Genomic DNA, 19,948 nt, shown 5'->3' with positions numbered 1-19,948 from the left:
TTTTTTCCCTACCCCCCCACCTCACCTTTCCAAGCCACCTGCTGGCTGTAGCTACTGACCCTGCCCCTACCCCCAGCCTGGGCTGCAGGGGGAGAGGGTCTACAGAGAGAGGACGGTTTCCTTGACTGGTGCAGAGGCTATGGAGCTGGTTTCTCTGAGTATGACAGCAACAGAGCTTCCAGATGCTGGTTTTACGAAAAGCTGTTACGGGTTTTGATTTTCCTTTTTCTTTCCTCCTTTTCAGAGCTTCTCTCACTGGGGACCCATGCATGTGGAGGCCTTGCAGCAGGAGCTGCCTCTTGTCTGGCTCTGGACAACCCTTCCCTTGGGCCCACAGACACATTCTGTTGGGATCACATGGTCCCACCAGAAACTCCTCTTGGGCGGGACCCAAAACCCACCTATACCCTCAAAACATGCACCTTTGCCCCACAGCTACTGAAAATGCATCTCAACTAGAGGGTAGCTACCCCTCTTCACTCAACCCCAGGTAGACAGTCTCACCATCTCCAGGGAGAAACAAGTACTATCTTTATTTCTAACAAATGCCAGGAAACAGGGTCCGGCTCTCTGGGAGTTAGCCTTGAAGCCCTGCTCACTTGACCAAGCACACTGACAACACTCTCCAAAGAAATCTCTCCAACTCCACACCCTCCACTCTTATTGTCCAGAGGGAGAGTTGCTAATGCAGCCAATACTCTCTTATAATCTCTTAGTACAACCTACAAAGGCAGTTAAACCGGTGCAAACATAAGGCATCTACAATGCTGTTGCATGCTTTTGGGCCTCACTGAAAAGGGAGAAAGAGCACCATTTCAAGATCTTTTTGCATATGCATATACTCATGTATATTTTTTTTAAAAAGGGTTCTGGAAGGGTTATAAAATAAATAATCCACAGTAATCAACTGGGTGTGAACTGGGGGACCATGATGAGAGGAAATTCACATTTTACTGTATAAGCTTTTATATTTTTAATCATTTTTATGTTGTTATACATTACTTTTAAAACTAAACAAAAATCTAGTTGATACATTTTAAAATATGAAGGAGATTTGTACACATCAAGATCAAAAAGACCTCATTTGATACATTGGTAAGTGAAACACCAAACAGTTACAAAGTATCTAGAAGAAAGATCTCATTTATAATAGCAACCAATGGGAGAAAATATAAGACATGAGAAAATCTGCAAGAAGTAAACTTTCAAATTCTACAGAGGAATATAAAAGAATAATTGAATAAATGGAAAAGCATATTCTGTTCTCAAAAGACTCAATAATTTAAAGATATCAGTTCTTCCTAAATTAAACTATAAATTTATATGATTTCAGTAAAAATGCCAATGGTTTTTGGGCCTAGGCAAGCTGATTATAAAGTTCATATAAAAAATAACAATGAAAGTCAGGCCAGGAAAACTCTTTCAGACCCAGCAGATAGCAGAACGTTTTGTAGTATTCCAGTAATTAAATCATTTCGGAGACTCCTGAGCAAATACAGCCATTGACATGCCACCAAAGGACAGTGAAATAATAAACAAATGTGAAAACAGAAAATCCAAAGAGAATGGTAGGAACAAGGGAAACTATAAACTGGGTGGGCCTTTATGGAGTAGAGAGAATTAAAAATGAGAAGGATTTGCCCCTGCAGACCCTGGTAAAGCCTCAGGACACAGAGGAACAATTCCTGAGGAAGGTGGAAATCAGGCGAGGGGTTGAAAACATGCAGTTTGGTTGAAAGTCTATTTACAGGAAGGTTAGCATCCCCTGGGTCCCTTCCCCAAGCCTGCAGAGATGAAGAATGTCCCCTACTCTCCCACCAGATGCCATTGATTTATTCTCTGGGAAAACAGAAGTTGAAAATTAAAATGATTTTCATCTAGCCTAGCATCTAGCCTATACCCAACCAAACTATCAAGTCAACATGAGATATTTTGAGACATGCAAGGACTCAGGGAACATACTGTCCTTCAAAAGTAAGTGCCTGTGATATTGTGATTTTAATAAGAAAATATGTATTTGGTTTTCATCCCTCTTCCTGGCACAGAGTTCCCAAATCCCTTAGAATTTCCTGAGTGATAGCAGGATCTTTAGTTCTAATAAGGTGACTCTTGGGGCGCCTGGGTGGCTCAGTCCTTAAGCGTCTGCCTTCGGCTCAGGGCATGATCCCAGGGTCCATCGGGCTCCCTGCTCCACTGGGAAGCCTGCTTCTTCCTCTCCCGCTCCCCCTGCTTGTGTTCCCTCTCTCGCTGTGTCTCTCTGTCAAATAAATAAATAAAATCTTTAAAAAAAATAATAATAAGGTGACTCTTGATGGGCTCCTGGATGGGGGCTGGTCAACAGAAAGACCAAGCCATGATTAGAAGGTTAGAATTTTCAGCCCCACCCCCATCCTCCAGAGAGGAGATGGTGGGGGGCTGGGGGGGCTGGGAATAGAGTTAATAATTGATCAGGCCTATGTGAGAAGCCTGCATAAAATCTCAATAGTAGGGGTTCTGAGAGCTTCCAGGCAGGTAAACATTGACATACAGGAGGGTGACACACCTCAACTCACTGAGGACAGAGTTTCTGCACTCAGGACCCTCCCAGACCATGTCCTATGCATCTCTTCATCTAGCTGTTCATCTGCATACTTTATCATATCTTTTAATAAACTGGCAAACATAAGTGTTTTCCTGAGTTCTGTGGGCCACTCTAGCAAATTAGTAAGACCTGATGAGGGGTCATGGGAACCTCAGATTTATAGCCAATCGGTCAGAAGCACAAGTGACAACCTGGGCTTGCAATTAGCATCTGAAGTGGGAGACAGTCTTGTGGGACTAAGCCCCCAACCTGTGGGATTTGACGCTATTTCCTGGTAGATAGTGTCAGAATTGTAGGAAGCCCAGCTGGTGTGGGAGAACTGCTTGGAGGGGTGGGGAGAACCCTCCCCATGTGGGACGTGAGAAGGGCTTTAAGTGTGCTAGTGTTTGAGGAGGGAAGAAGACACCCGGGAGGAAGGACTGAGGATTTTCCTCAAACCAGGAATGTCAAACTTTCCTGAGCATAGGAACCACTGGTGATCTTATTAAACTGTACATTCTGATTCAGATGGTCCAAGAGTCCACATTTCTAACAGATCCTGGTGATATTGGCGCTGCTGGTCCCTGGACCTTACTTTAGCAAGATACAGCAGTAGTAGTAGTATCAAATGTGGCCAAGGGACTTCAGGGGCCGCTGAGAGCCCTTTAGGGATCACTGAGGTCTTTGCTTTTCCAACTACACCTGTGGTGAGACCGGATTTTCTTCATATGCTAAAACTAGAACAATACATTGCAAGAGGTATGAGCATCCAGCTGTCTTCTACCAAGCCAGACATTAAAGAAATCTGCAAAAACTATAAAACAATGGCTCTCTTCTCAGTAATGGTTTTCGTTTTTTTTTTTTAAACTAGTTTTCATAAAGAATGTCCTTCTATTAGTATGCATGTTTTTTATCACTGTTATTTTGGAAATGAACTAATGAACATTTTAAAGATCTCTCAGTGGGCACCTGGGTGGCTGAGTAGGTTAAGCAGCTGCCTTCTGCTCAGGTCAGGATCCCAGGGTCTTGGGATCGAGTCCCATATTGGGCCCAGCAGGGAGCCTGCTTCTCCCTCTGCCTGCTGCTCCTCCTGCTTGTGTTCTCACACTCTCTCTGACAAATAAATAAAATCTTTAAAAAAATAAATAAAAATAAAGACCTCTCACCTTTGGTTTCTAGCTTGGTAAATATTGATAGATATAACCACATCGACAAATGTTCTCTGGGCTCCCCAATAAGTTTTCAGAGCATAAAAGTCTCCTGAGACCACTACGTTTGAGAAGAGCTACACTAGAGAATATGCTCCAGGAGGAAGACAAGAGCTGTAGGAAATGGGGACCCCAACACAAGGAAGATGAGAAGAAGCCCATGATGACAGCTGTACCAGATTTTTCTTGCTGATGTACCAAATTACCACAACTTGAGTGGCTTACAGGAACCCAAGTTCATTATCACCTAGTCTCTGCAGAAGTCGGAGCAAAGCGAGGCTTAGCTGGGTCTCTGCTTAGCTCAAGGACAAAATCAAAACATCGTAGGATGCATTTCTTTCTGGAGGCCCTGGAGATGGCTCTGCTTCTGAGCTGACTGAAGGTCTTGGCAGAGTTCAGTTCCATTCGGTTGCAGGACTAAGGCCCCTGGTTCCTTAAGTTCAGTCTCAGCTTCCAGACCACCCTTCAGACCATTCCTTGGCTCATGGCTTCCCTCCCTCATCTTGAGAGCCTACAACAGCCAGGCAAATCCTTGTCATGCTTCTAATCTCTCTGACTTCCCTGTGCCCCATCCTTCCTGCCACATATCTTTTTCTGCCTCCCTCTTCTGCTTTTAAGGGCTCATGTGGCTACGTTGGGCCCACCAGGATAATCTCCTTATGTTAAGGTCAGCCAATTAGTGACCTTAATAACACCTGCAAAGTCCCCCATAGTAGTACCTTGAGTCGTGTTTGCCTGAATAACCAGTGCATGGGAACCTTAGGGACCATCTTTACAATTCTGCCTGCCACAACAGCGAAGAGAAAGTTCCAGATGACATCAGGTCTAGGCCCCAACGGTTCCACACTGGAACAGGCAGACAGAGCAATATAAAATTAAAAAAAACAGATATGTTTGAGCATATGAAAAATTTTAATGAAAGGCATAGTACATAGATGTTACAGTGTCTGGATAAACAGAGTAAGAAACTTATAGATAGCCAGGCAAATAGAAAGCAAAATGCTTATTACTACAAAAGAAAATGAGGAATTTAAGAAGAAAAGAGGCCCAAGCATCACACACCTCTTGGGATGGCAGTGAACAACTTCTGCACACTCATAATAATATAAGCACTGTCTGTTGACTTAACAACAACAAAAATATAAAACTATGATGGGAGAGAAAAGGGGAAAAGGTAGAAAGGATGTCAATCGATAAATTTTTTAAAATTGTTTAGAAATATGGATATAAATACTAAAGAGAAAAACTAGAATCACTGTGGGTGGCCGTCTCTGAGAAATAGGGCTAGAAGGGCATGGATGGGCATGGCTGTTTCTCATTATAAGCCTATCCTTACCCAACCACTCTTCACCCTTCTCAGCCCTACTCTGAGCCCCAGGAGGCTGGCCTTGCTGTTCCTTCCCCTAGTTCTGCTTGAACTCAGCCAATGGGAAGCACTACAGAGATAAAAAGGTGGAAGGAGGAAGGAGGCTCTTGCAAACTCCCCGCTCTGGAGGAGTGATTCTCTTTTTTTTTTTTAAATAATAATTTTTTATTATGTTATGTTAGTCACCATACCGTATATCCTCAGTTTTTGATGTAACGTTCCATGATTCATTGTTTGCATATAACACCCAGTGCACCACGCAATATGGGCCCTCCTTAATACCCATCACCGGCCTATCCCAGTCCCCCACCCTCTCTCCTCTGAAGCCCTCAGTTTGTTTCCCAGAGTCCATAGTCTCTCATGGTTCATTCCCCCTTCTGTTTAGCCCCCCTTCATTCTTCCCTTCCTTCTCCTACCGATCTTCCTGCTATTTCTTATGTTCCATAAATAAGTGAAACCATATGATAATTGTCTTTCTCTGCTTGACTTATTTCACTTAGCATAATCTCCCCCAGTCCCATCCATGTTGCAGCAAATGTTGGGTATTCGTTCTTTCTGATGGCTGAGTAATATTCCATGGTATATATGGACCACATCTTCTTAATCCATTCGTCTGTTGAAAGGCATCTTGGCTCCTTCCACAATTTAGCTATTGTGGACAATGCTGCTATGAACATTGGGGTGCATATGGCCCTTCTCTTCACTACATCTGTATCTTTGGGGTAAATACCAAGTAGTGCAATTGCTGGATCATAGGGTAGTTCTATTTTTAACTTTTTAAGGGACCTCCACACTGTTTTCCAAAGTGGCTGTACCAACTTGCATTCCCACCAACAGTGTGAGAGGGATCCCCTTTCTCCACATCTTCTCCAACATTTGTTGTTTCTTGCCTTGTCAATTTTTGCCATTCTAACTGGTGTAAGGTGGTATCTCAGTGTGGTTTTGATTTGAATTTCCCTGATGGCTAATGATTTTGAACATTTTTACATGTGTCTGTTAGCCATTTGTACGTCTTCATTGGAAAAGTGTCTGTTCATATCTTCTGCCCATTTTTTGATTTGATTATTTGTTTCTCGTGTATTGAGTTTGGTCAAAATACCAATGACATTTTTCAAAGAACTGGAACAAACAGCCCTTAAATTTGTGTGGAACCAGAAAAGGCCCCAAATCGCCAAGGAATTATTGAAAAGGAAAAACAAAGCTGGGGGCATCACGTTGCCTGATTTCAAGCTATACTACAAATCTGTGATCACAAAGACAGCATAGTACTGGCACAGAAACAGACACATAGACCAATGGAACAGAATAGAGAACCCAGAAATGGACCCTTGGCTCTTTGGGCGACTAATCTTTGACAAAGCAGGAAAAAACATCCAGTGGAAAAAAGACAGTCTCTTCAATAAATGGTGCTGGGAAAATTGGACAGCTATATGCAAAAGAATGAAATTTGACCATTCTCTCACACCATACACAAAGATAAACTCCAAATGGATGAAAGACCTCGACGTGAGACAGGAATCCATCAAAATCATAGAGGAGAACATAGGCTGCAAACTCTGACATCGGCCACAGCAACTTTTTTCATGACACATCTCCAGAGGCAAGAGAAACAAAGACAAAATGAACTTGTGGGACTTCATCGAGATAAAAAGCTTCTGCACAGCCAAGGAAACAGTCAAAAAAACTAAGAGGCAGCCCACAGAGTGGGAGAATATATTTGCAAATGACACTACAGATAAAAGACTTGTATCCAAGATCTACAAAGAACTTTCTCAAACTCAATACACGTGAAACAAATAATCAAATCAAAAAATGGGGAAGTGATTCTAAGTAAAGGATGCAATTTCTCCTCCAAGCTCTGGCTCTCACCAGCTGTGTCAAAATGTCCCCTCCCCTGGCCCATTCAGGCCCAGGGATGGGGATAACTTCTCAGTATCACTTGTGTCCCTTAATCCTGCCCATACTTCTGAAAACTGTCCCTTTACTAAATTCTCTTGAAATTCCTGAGTGCCTTTATTTTCTGCCAGGACCTTGACTGATATGAACGCTACATTAGTACATGACCAAACAATATTCTTAAAAAAAATTAATGGGCCGGTTTCTTAAAAAATGCCAAAGTCATGAAAAACAAATCTGAAGATCTGATACAGATCAAAGACAAAAAAAACATGAAAACTCCATAAAAGGAATGATCCTGTATTGTATCTGGATAAGGAAAAAGGCTATGAAAATTACTTTAAAGGAATTATTGAGATAATTGACAGAATTTAAATGACTCCATAGATCAGATAATAACATTGCAGCAGTGTTAAATTTCCTGATGTTTGTCATTGTCTTACGGGAGGTAGTGTGTCTGCAATCTATTCTTGAATGGCTCCCAATAAAAATTATACAATACTAACATATGAAATAAAGAGAGTGCAAGCAAATGTGCATCTAGGTGAAGGGAACATAGTTCTTTGTACTAATCTCGCAACTCAAGTCTGAAGCTATTTCAAAATGTAAGGTTTCCAAAAACATAGATGGGTTCTTTTGACAAAAGCTTTAAATACACAATTTGGTACCAGTACATGAATAGATAGGTCAGTGGAACAGAACAGAGAATCCGGAAATACACCTATCCAAACACGTATGAGATTTAACACATTTAAAGGGTAGCCTTTCAAAACACGGTGTGTTGAGGGTAGGGATGGGGCTGGATTATTTTTTATATGGCATCTGGAAAACCAAGTAGCCATCCAGAAAAGAAGTAATGATGGCTCCCCATGTCACTCTATGGGCCAAAATAAAGGCCAGATGGATCAAAACTTAAGCAGTAAAAGAAAACAAAAACTACTAGAAGAAAAACCATGAGAGGAGCAGACTTAGCTGGAGGCAGAGGCCACCTCCCTAGGAGTCAGTGTGCAGACACTGCAGGTCCAGTGCCGTTGCACCCCGCTGGCTCCTAACAAGCTCCTCCCCCCACCCCAGCGCTCCGCCAGGGCCTCCGCATAGAGCAGGAAGGAATGAAAAAGCAGAGACAAATGGCATTTGTTGGTCAGGGGCAGCTCCAGCAGCAGTGAGCACCACTGACAGAGACGGCGGGGCCAGGCCGGAGAGCACCGCTGAGGAGTCCTGGCTCAGCGGACAGCCTCGGTGTCCCCAGCAGATCTGCCCTGGAAGGGTCTCTGGCCATGATACGAGTCATCTGGCTTCCCATTCTTCCCCCTGTCCAAACCTGCTTCTTCGGCCTACTGCCAACTCTGAGAGCTACTCAACATTAAATTCCTTTTCTGTCATCCAGGTTTGTTTCTGTTGCTTACAATTTAGAATGTTAACTGCGCGCGCGCGCGCACACACACACACACACACACACACACGTGTGCATAAATGGGGTGTGTCCATATATATATCCTATGTATCACATATAACTGTATTATATGGCTTGTTTTTTCCCTATTTTGCCTTAAGATTACATATGCGTGAATATGAGCCTGCATACAAAATTGGCAGGCTAGCACAGCAAACCGGTCACAGTGGGCACCTACAGGGATGGGGAGCTTAATGGTAGAGCTGGACTAAAGGGAATTCCCCTTTTCAATCAATCTTCTGTGTTGTTTAAGGTTTTTTTTTTACAGTAATCATAGATTTATACACTACTTTTTTTTAGATTTATTTATTTGAGAGAGCTCGCGAGCGCACAAGCACAAGCAGGAGGAGTGGCAAGCAGAGGGAGAAGCAGACTCCCTGCTGAGCAAGGAGAGCAATGCAGAACTCGACCTGAGCTGAAGGCAGATGCTTAGCTGCCTGAGCCACCCAGGCACCCTACATACTACTTTTTTAAACTATAACTACTTTAACACAATTTTTTCAAACAAATCTTTTACCTGTCTCACACCAGAACCGGAGTGGGGGCGCCGAGGCCAGAACAGAACAGCAGGCGCACGCCATTCCCCCCTCCAGAGCAGGCCTTTTAACGGGGACACAGAGAGGGTGCCAAGCACTGATTCCATGGTGTCATGAGCCTTAAGATGGGGAGAGACGGGCCCTGTGGGAGCCACAGAGGAAGGACACCCACCGTCACATAAAGGGTGGCCAGGAAGTTTCCCAGCCGTACACTTCAGGCCGGCAAACGAGAGAGAAGAGAATGAGCAGAAATGTACAGCAGGCTGAGGGAACGGCCAGAGAGACCACGGCTCCCTCAGAAATCCAGGGGCTGGAGCACAAGGTGGACAGGGAGGAGAAACGAGCACAGAGGGACAGACAAGTTGGATCACAAAGACCTCATGAAGAGAGACCTTGTAAAGTCTGCTTAAGCAGCTGGGACCTTATCCTGAGGGCCAATAGTCACCAAGGCTTCCGAGCAGAAAGGGCTGGTCAGACCTGGCCTTTGGCATATCAGTCGTTGGATTTTCCTTCCAGTTTCCATCAGCCATGACAATTCTTATTGTTGGTGGAGCACAGCTGCAAAGTTTCCTCTTATCTTCCAGAACACTGGGCAGGGTTTTCCTAGTGCCACCTAGAGGAGAACCATCCATTCATCTATCCCAGCCTGTGACTCCTGGCTCCCCCTGCCGACCTGAGTAGACACTTGCCTCACAGCTGATTATACCATCATTCCTAAACCTCTAGCTATATAAACCGATGAAATCAAACCCCAGGAAAACCTCAGCCCTTTCCAGAAGCTTAACACAGACGAAGCCCCTTGTGAAATCCTCTCAGGGTGGGCCTGTTCAGCCACTTGGGGCTCTGTAGGCTACATTCAGGAACCTTAGGGCACAGCACCATTAGGACCTCACTCACCCATATTAGCACAAATACAGATCTGCTGGTGCCTGCTGGCAAATTCCCTCTCCTGTCTCCCAGTGCCACCCCAGCTGAGGGTTTCCTCTTGTCCTATGCCCAAGTGTCTGCCATTAGGCCTTGGTCTATGTCTGATGCTATGAGCTTGTGGGTTTCCCATGTAAATGAGCTCTTGGGAATTTTCTCTCCCCAATTTGGTTATGTCTGACATTTTTCTCTATTAGAACACACATTCTGACTTACAGACCTTTTCACTTTTACAAAGTGCTTCATGAAATCACTGTGATTCATCACAATTAAGAATGACAATTAGGAAAAAAAAAACAATTTGGCTTCTTGCTTTTAGCTGCACCATATAGCAACAGTGACACAAGGAGGAACCCTGAAATTATCCCTAAGATTTTCACCCAGCATTCACCTGGTATTTTACTATTTCAAAGCACCAAAGGCACTAAGTTTCTTTTTTCAGGTAAGGCGAATAAGCAATACAATTGCCCGTTGTTTTGAAATACAGTTTCACAGCTATTTGCTCTGAAATGACGCATTTCTTTAAAATGTACTGAGAGTCTTTAGTAAATTCATTATCTTCAGTGTAATTTAAAAAGCCGAACTTTGATCTCTGCTTTGTGCCACTCTGGTGTGGCATCCCTGAGATGAGGACAGATGATTTCTACAACTCTCCCTGCCCAAAGGAGGCCTGGTCGGTCTCTATTTATCATCTCTAACAAGGCAGAGATGTGCTAATTAGCAGTGCCTCAAGAAAACACTATGAAGTGACGGGCACAGACACCTTTTAAAAGCATGCCTTTCTCCACTCACTGTACTAGACTCAATTAGGAAGTGGAAAGCAAAAGGGCCTTATTGTCTGTCTTGGGTAAAAGCTCCCTGGCATCTCGAAAGAGGTCCTTCACATTGACATTAATAAACTCAGTGAGGATGTCTCAGGCTAAGAAACCTGGGATTGTCAGCACATCAAAATGAACCTTTTTCTCGGAAGCAGACTCTCATTAATGAAGCTCGATGTCTGATGTGGAGACACATCTCAATTTATGGTATTTCCCTAACGTATGCTTGGAAGAGCCCTCATTTCTTATTTAGAGCTTTTGTTACCACAGATGAGTGATGTTCAGAATAAAAAGGGCTTCATTGCTCAGTAGCAATGCTGAAGATGGACGCTGGAGTTGGCAAAAGCTGTAGTAACAATGCCAGTGTTGACTCAGTACTCTGTGCCCCACACAGTGTGGAGGGCTTTTCTAGCGCTATTCTGTGACCCTCCTTATGGAGTAGTAACCACTATCGTCACCGAAGCTTAGAAATCTTATTGTGCCCACAGTTCCATAGTTAAGAGTTCCACAGAGAAGATGCTGTGGCTGAGACTTCTGGCTATTTACATTTAAATGAAGTAAAATTAAAAATTTATACTCCCAAGCCAATATTACACTATGTGTTAACAAATTATAATTTAAACAAAAACTTGAAACAAAACAGATTTTTAAAGTAAAAAAAGTAAAATTAAAAGTTTAGTTCCACATTTCAATGGCTCAGTAGCCACATGTTGTGGGTGGCTACAACGTGGATATAGAACATTTCCATCATCACAGGAAGTTCTCTTGAACAGTACAATAGAGAAGGGAATGACAAAACAATAAGATGGAAGGAGCCCAGATCCCACAGTGACTGCATGGACAATGGGAGTTGGATAGGACTGCAGTGTTTGAAGGCACTGTCCCTGAATGAGGCAGGCTGACATAGCTGGTCAATGGGACCATAATACTCCAAGCACTGGCTAAGGTTCAAGCTACCCTACCTAACAACTTGTCTCTGGAACTCCTTCCTCTCTTTCACAACTAACCAGTGCCCTCTACTGACTGGCACATTCTTCTTCATACATTTGATCAAGTCTAGTTGAGTCTGGGAGCAATTCAGCCTCTGAAATGTTTGCCTTAGAGGTTCCACTTTCAGAGGGCAATCTTCCTAGCTTATTTCCAAATTCCTGGGGAGATCTACCATTGCTCACATACTGGAGCATACCATTATGAGCAAAGAGCTTTGATCTTGCGCTTCTGAGCAGAGCCTCACACTTGTTTCCTTTACATTTCACCAGATCTTGCAAACAGGGACAACATGTTTCTGAGGTTTAGGTAACCTGCAGTGAAAGAGCGAGAGTTCTGTATTGCAGTGGATACGCGGCTTGGAAAGTCTGGAAGGCTTCTGGGCCAGGATCCATAGGAAAAGTGTAATTGTCATTTCTCAAGAAACTCAGAGTTAATCCCTACAATTGTCACAGCCTTAACCCAATCTGGCAGAAAAGACACATCCAGTAACTGGTGGTCTAAGGGTGGCTGCCTTCACCAAGGGCTCGGGGAGTCAGCCTCCCCCTGATGGTTATGGCCCAGGAACACGGGAGCCTCTGGACTCGTAGGCCACCTGAAGACCTATGAATCAGTTCAACAGACATGTATGAAGGACCCATGAGCCAGGCACTGCGCATCGTGAGGACTGTACAGACAAGGAGTGTGGATACGCTAGAGATTACATTGAGTAGATTCAACAAACAGCTTTGCAGTCTCACTGAGGCCCTCCTTTGGTTTGAATCTTTCTCTGCACCATTCTCTGCCCAGTCCTTTCCTTAAGGCAGGACCTTCACCAGCTGACCTACAAAATCCTGTACTCCCCTCTTACTTCTTAAAGAGTAGTGGTTGTTGTTTTCCCTCTCTTCTTCTCTATTCCAGACATTCTACAGTCATACTTTACCGCCCACCCCCTGCCCTTAGAAGGGAGATTTACATTTTCCTGTAGATCAGTAGTCTGTGGACCAGTGGTGGGAAGGAAATTACTTGGGTAATTTATTTGAAAAAACTAATAGAGAGTCTTGGAGCTCCAGCCCCTGAGATTCTAATTTATTAGGTCTAGAAATGGGCATTTCAAACAAATGCCACAGAAGAATCTGAAAACTGGTCAAGTGTTTTATTCAGTTTCCTGCTGCTCTCCTCAAATACTACTTTCCAAATACTTTGCCCCCCTCCTGCTAGATCACCCAAACTTTCCCTTAAAAAACAAAATTCAGCCAGGACCTAAGGGAGGGAAGAATGGGCAGTTATTGTTTAATGTCTACAGCTGCAGTTTGAGAAGATGAAAAATGTTCTGGAGACGGACGATGGTGATGGCTACAAAATAATGTGAATGTACTTAATGCCACAGAACTGTACACTTAAAAATAGTTAAAACAGTAAATGTTAGGTTATGTATATTTTGCCACAATTTTAAAAATAAAAATAAAGGAATGGATACTGTTACATGCTATAACATAAACAAACCCTGAAAACATTACCTAAGTGAAAGACGCCAGATACAAAATACCACATATCTTATGATTCCACTAATATGGAGATATTTAAAAATTGATTGTGGTGATAGCTGCACATATCTGTGAATATACTAAGAACTATTGAAATGTACACTTTAAATGGGTAAATCGTATAGAATGTGCATTATATCTCAATAAAGCTGTTAAAATTCAACTGGTTTTAAATCTAGGATCACATTTATTTAAACTTCTGAAGACCTAAAGTGACATCCCATAACTTCTGAAATCACATTCCAGTGACATATTGGAAAAAAGCAAATAAATCAAAGGACTGAGATTTAGAACAGCTGGCAAGAAAGATCAGAAGGTCTCTGACGGGATGTGGTGGCCCTCCAGTTATCATGACAAGGACAAAGGCAAGATTATAAAACACACTGGGTTGAAATTGATCAGAGACCTTTATTATGGTCCTCGTCATTCAATAAGCAACCTACACAAATCATTTTCTTTTCCTCTGCCTCAACAGAGGCTGCATCCAAGCCTGAAATGGAAGACACAGGAGTGGAAGACCTTGTAGAGAAAAGCTAATAGGTGAGATCTCTGCTTATCCCAGCTTAGGTGAAGGTAGAACAGGAAAAGCATATAAGTACAATATTCCAAATAGTCTGTTCTTCAAAGCTGAGGCCTGGAGGAGAGGGGCTGGCCAAGGGATGCAGGTGAAAGCTCACAAAACTGCCCAGCTCAGCCATCAATCCAAAGTTCCTAAAAAAAAAAAACAAAAAAAAAAAAAACAAGAAAAAAAACAAAGAGCAACATGTAAAGCAAGGTGCCTCAAGAACTGGATGAGTGTAACTGGGCAAAGTTCAAGTGGAAGCTGCACTGGTATTAGCAGTTCTCTAAGACCAAAATACTCATTTTGAGGAATATCCATCCAAAAGATCACTAAACATGTCACTACAGAAATTGGGCAGCTGGGAATTAAGCATACTGGTCCAGAGAGTTAGAATTAGAAGTTGGTAAAGGGCAAAGAGGTTGCCGTGTTAATAAGCATTTGGGGATTCCATACAAAGCATGATACAAAATATAAGATAAGTTATCTAAGGAAAAAGTTTATAATCTTTTGAGAAAGTTCCAATTCAAGATGGGAGACTGAGCCCACAACTTTGTCCTCCCATCCAAGATTCCATTCAAAAGGAAATAAGGTTTTAAAAAAGTATAAATCTACAACAAAGAAGGGGGCCCATCAGCAGGTAAGAGATTTCAACAAAAAGCTGAATAATAGAAATCTGACTGAAGTATGTTAATAAATACAGCAGGAAAAAACATAAGCGTAGAATGAACAGAAGGAGCAGCAGAGGTAGGAGCCCATTTGCCCAAGAGACTCACGGACAGTCTCCAGGCTGACTCAGACACAGGAACAACAGAAAGATGCACAGGCTAGAAAGGGTTCATGACTTGAGGGTCTATAAGAAACAGGTGGCCCCACCTCCCTACAACCCTTCCAGCCTATAGCATTACCAGAAGACAAACATTTAGCTAAACGGGGGGGGGGGGGGGNGGGGGGGGGGGGGGGGGGGGGGGGGGGAGAAATCAGAGGGCTCTCTTCCAATAAACTAAATAAATTATCTGAAGAACTAGAGAAGCCTCTGAAAATACCAGCTCCCCACAGTAAGGCTTTCGGGGCCCCAGCCTAACACCTGGTCCCACCTCTGCCCACCCTAACATAAAAATGCCAAGCAAAAACCACCTTCCCATGTATACACAGCTTCCAAACAGCCTTCTTACTCCTTCATTCCTAAACAGAATGAAAATTATTGGGCAAACTGCAAAATGAAAGGAAAAACTAAAATTTATTAAAAAAAAAAAAGCTAGAATAAAACATAATTCAGAGAAAAGAACATATAAGAAAACAAAGCAAAAATACCTCCAAGTTAAAAAAAAAAAAAAGAAAGAAACAGCCTCTTCTTGTGATAAAGGCAAATTCCTGCTGAGATTAACTGATAAAGCTGACTGAAATATTTTTAACAAGAAAATCCTCCAAGCACTGAAGAGGCATCAATAAAAGTGAAATCCAAGATCTAGAGAAAGCAAGAACACAAAGTAAACCCAACCTCCAAATCTGCTTTTGCCCTGAGGTCTTTTGCTAGTCTAAAAGACAGAGATAAGAAATTTTAGCTAAGTCAAATCTAAGACTCTGCCCAAGTGGGAAGTTCAGATTTTTAAAAAAGCTGTAGTCCCATAAGGCTATACCCCCAGAGTAAAGCTAGACTAGAATTAAATCAGCCCCCTCACAGACTTGCAGTCAGGATTCACTTATATTAATTATTTATTATTAATTAATCCTCAAGTCTTGGATTAAGGAGATCCTGAATTTACACATTCCCCTAGGTGCCTTGCAGCAGCAAATGAAAATCTTTGGAGAAACGTTTCACCATACAGGCCTCAAACTAGCCAACAAATAATTTTTTTACGTACAATGACCAATACACCAAGATAACTAGGCATAAAGAGGAAAAAAGACCATGAAACAATATCAACAGGAACAAGTCAGGAAAAAAAATAAAATAAGTCAGCCTCAAAAGGCTGTAGATATTAGACTGGACAGAGCCTATAAAACAACTGCACTTACTTTGTTTAAAGAAATAAAAGGCAAGCTTCAAAACATCTGGAGCGAATATAATAACAAGTGACAGAGTAAATTTGAAATATAAGCAAATGGAATTCACAGAACTGAAGATACAAAAACAAAAACAAACTAAGAAATCAAAGAACAGTTTAAAGGAGACAAGACCACCAGAGAAAGAATTAACAACATGGGAGATCAGAAAAAAACTACACACAAGCATGGAAAGGTAAAATTATGATTGAGGTTTAATATACATTTAATGGGAATCCTAATGAGAAAGGAGAAAGAACAAAGCAGAGCCATTATCTGAAAAGATAACTAGCTGAGACTCCTCCAGGACAGATAAAAGACATCAATCCATATATTTAAGAAGCCTAAGCAGACCAGAGAGGGAAATCTACACGTGTATACATCTAACGGAAACTACAGAAAAATCAAAGACAAATACAAAATCTTAAAAGTAACCAAAAAAGGACAAATTAGCTTCAAAAGATTAACAGATTAACCGTGATTTCTCAACAGAAACGATGGAAGCCAAAAAACAGCAGAATGAGAGCTTCAACATGATAAATAACTTTCCACCTAAAATTCTATATTCAGCAAGATACTTTTAACAATGAAAGTAAATAAAGGCTTTTTCATTACCACCACCACCACCCAAAAAAGAGTCAGCTACCAGCAGACCCATACTAAAGGAGTTCTAAAGGATTTACTTCAGAAAGAAAGAAAATGATCACAAATGGAGAGGCAGAAATATAAGGGCAAAGATAGTATAAATATGTGGATAAATTCATGTTATCTTTACCATATAATACAACAGTAACAGTGCCTTATGTGGATTGACAAAGCAAAACAAAAATGCATGACAATAATAGCATATATGGGGAAGAGGGCCTTGCATAGAGAGTTAATAATTCTAAGATCCTATTTTCTTGAGGACAAGTATAAAGGTACTATCTTTAGGCTCTGCTAAAATAAGAATGCATACAGTAACTGTAGAGTAACAAAAGAATAAAGTATATAATTTCCTGAGAGAGGGAAAAAATGAAATAATAAATTACACTTAAAAAGGGCAAAAATTTGAAAGAAAAAATAAAACCTAAAATAGGACAAATAGGAAGCACAAAATAAGATGGTAGATTTATACCCATATATATCACTAATTACATTAAACACAAATGAACTAAGTGCTCCAGTTAAAGACAAAGACTGTCAGCCTAAATTTTAAAAAAATAACCCAATTATATTCTGTTCACAGATATGGAAACGTCAAAATAAAAAGATTAAAAGAAATACATACCATGCAAATACTAACAAAGAAAGCTGGTAAGTTTTAAAAGTATTAGACAAAATAGTCTTTAAGGCAAAAAGCACTATCAGAAGTAACAACGGTTAACTTGTAAAAAGTCTCAAACACTTAACTACTAATAGCCTACTGTTGACCAGATGTCTTACCAATAACATAGCCTATTAGCACATATTTTGTATATTAGGTGTATTATATACTGTATTATTACAATAAAATAACCTAGAAAAGAAAAAATGTTATTAAGAAAATAAGAGGAAAAATACATGTACAGTGCTATACTGTAAAAAAATCCCCACATACCCACAGTTCAAACCTGTGTTATTCAGGACACCTGGCTGGCCCAGTCAGTAGGGTATGAGACTCTTTCTTCTTTCTTTTTTTTTGTTTTGTTTTTAAGGATTTTATTTATTTATTTAGAAAGAGAAAGAGCATGCATGTGGGGGGGGGATCTCAAGCAGAATCCCTGCTAAGCAGGGAGCCCCATGAAGGGCTCAGATCTTACAACCCTGAGATCATGACCGGAGCTGAAATCAAGAGTCCGACGCTTAACAGACTGAGCCGCCCAGGCACCCCAGGCACGCACCTCAGCCCCTCACTGGGCATGGAGCCTACTTAAAAAAAAAAAAAAAAATGCCCACTTGGGGAGCCTGGCTGGCTCAGTCAGAAGAGCATGCACTCCTGATCTTGGCCTCATGAGTTTGAGTCCCACGGTGGGTACAGAGATTACTAAAAAAAAATAATAAAAAAAAATTCCTAGAAAAACTATAACTCAAGGGGGAGGCAGGACAGGACTGCCTCAAAAAATAAAATAAAACCAGAATGGTCCCTATATCACACAAAAAAATGTAATCAATCAGGTATCTTCCCACAAGGAAAATTCTAGCCTAGATGACTTCATTGGTGAATTCTACCATTCGAATAAGAAATAATGGGGCACCTGGGTGGCTCAGTTGGTTAAGAGTCTGCCTTCAGCTCAGGTTATGATCCCGGAGTCCTAGGAGCAAGGCCCGCATAGGGTTCCCTGCTCAGCGGGGAGTCTGCTTCTTCCTCTGCCCCTCACCCCGCTCATGCTTGCTCGTGCTCCCTCTCTCTCTCTCTCTCTCGCTCTGTCTCTCTCAAATAATAAAATCTTTAAAAAAAAAAATTTTTTTTAACTAAAAAAAAAAAAAAGAAAGAATTCCAATCTTACAAAGTTTTCTAGAGAACGCATAAAAAGGGTACACACACTCTCCAACTAATTTGTATGAGGCTCACACTAAATAGGGAAAAAAATGCCAATCTCTCAGGGGTACCTGGGTGGCTCAGTCAGTTCAGTGTCTGCCTTAGGCTCAGGTCAAGATTTCAGGGTCCTGCGACCCAGCCCGCACCAGGCTCCCTGCTCAGCAGGGAGTTTACTTCTCCCTCTCCCTCTGCCCCCTCCCATGCTCATGCAGGCACGCATATGCATGGTCTTTCTCACACTCTCTCTCAAATAAATAAAATCTTTATAAATAAATAAAATTTAAAAACAGCAATACAGCATCTGCAATCTGTTAAAATTAATCTACAAAAAAACTAGAGTTAAGTATAATTAACGGGGACACACTGAAGGTTTTCTCTTTGAAATCAAGATGACTGCTATCAGTGACATCTATTCAACACTACACTGCAGAATCTAGCCAAGAAAAAAGGAAAGAAAAAGATAAGGATTGGGAAAACTTCACAAAACTGCCACTACTAGTGGGTATTACCATGTAACTAAGGAAATCCAAAAGAATCAACACAAATCATTAGAATTAGCATTGAGCAAGATGCTAGGTACAAAATTAAGATATAAAACCCATTATATTTCTATACACTAGCAACATTCAGAAAATTTTTTCTTAGAAAGATGTCAATAACAATAGCATCAAAATTAAGTACTTAGAGGAAAGCACCTAACAAAACATGTCAAGATTTCTTCCTATGAAGTAAAAAAACTTTATTTAAAAAAAACATTAAAGATCTAAATAAATGGAGAAATATACTATGTTCATGGACTGAAAGACTCACTACTATAAAGATATTGTTTCTCCCTCCAAGTAATCTATAGATTCCATTCAATCCCAATCATCACCCTTTTCCTGTGGAATTTGGCAAGCAGATTCTAAAATACACATGAAAATGCAAAGAATCGAAAATAGCCAAGACACTTAAAGAACAAGGTGGGAAGATCTGTTCTTTCAGATAAAGCTACCATAAATGATACAGTGTGGTACAGACATGGTAACAGACACAACAGATCAACAGAAGAACAGAAAACCTAGAAAGAGCCTTGATCTATAACAAAAGTAGTATGACAGAATATTCTATGGAAAAGTGCCCATCTAAATAATAAGAAAAAAATTAAATTAGACCCTTCTTTACCTCAGTCAGATACACAAAAAGTCAACTGTAGTTTTATGAAAGACAAGAAAGCTATAAAAAATTTTAGCATATAGGAGAATGACTTCATGACGTTGGGGTAGGGGAAGAAGTCTTATACAGGAAACAAATAGCATTACCTATAAAGAAAAAATTAATACATTTGACTATCTTTAATTGAGAACTGGTTTATCAGAAGGTACCCTAAAGGGTGAAAAGATAAGTCGTAAACCAGGAAAAGATATAGGCTTCCCATATGATGAAAAAGATTTACATCCAGAAAAAATAAAAAATAAAAAGCATATATATACACATATACACACATACATATAATCACAGATACAGTTATAAATCAGTAAGGAAAAAGACAAAATATCCAGGATAAAAATAAGACACCACCCCACCTCA

At 41.1% G+C, this 19,948-nt stretch overlaps 1 protein-coding gene across 2 annotated transcripts in view; it reads right to left on the bottom strand.

Moving 5' to 3' along the window:
- The window catches only part of POLE4 (DNA polymerase epsilon 4, accessory subunit), a 75,278-nt gene that overhangs the window by 50,792 nt on the left and 4,538 nt on the right, over positions 1-19,948 (bottom strand). Inside the window, exon 4 of one of the 2 annotated variants that reach the window (XM_034659428.1) lies at positions 13,663-13,985. The exons of the other annotated variant lie outside the window; for it this stretch is intronic. Within the exon in view, the coding sequence (XP_034515319.1) occupies positions 13,972-13,985 (14 nt within the window). The 3' untranslated portion in view covers positions 13,663-13,971. Of the gene's footprint in view, positions 1-13,662; positions 13,986-19,948 lie in introns of those variants that run through there. 2 annotated transcript variants of the gene reach the window in all.

The sequence above is a fragment of the Ailuropoda melanoleuca genome, chromosome 4 (genome assembly GCF_002007445.2).
Source record: "Ailuropoda melanoleuca isolate Jingjing chromosome 4, ASM200744v2, whole genome shotgun sequence".
NCBI classification, from domain to species: domain Eukaryota; kingdom Metazoa; phylum Chordata; class Mammalia; order Carnivora; family Ursidae; genus Ailuropoda; species Ailuropoda melanoleuca.
The sequence above is the reverse complement of the archived record's forward strand: the minus strand, read 5'-3'. Positions and strand labels throughout refer to the sequence as shown.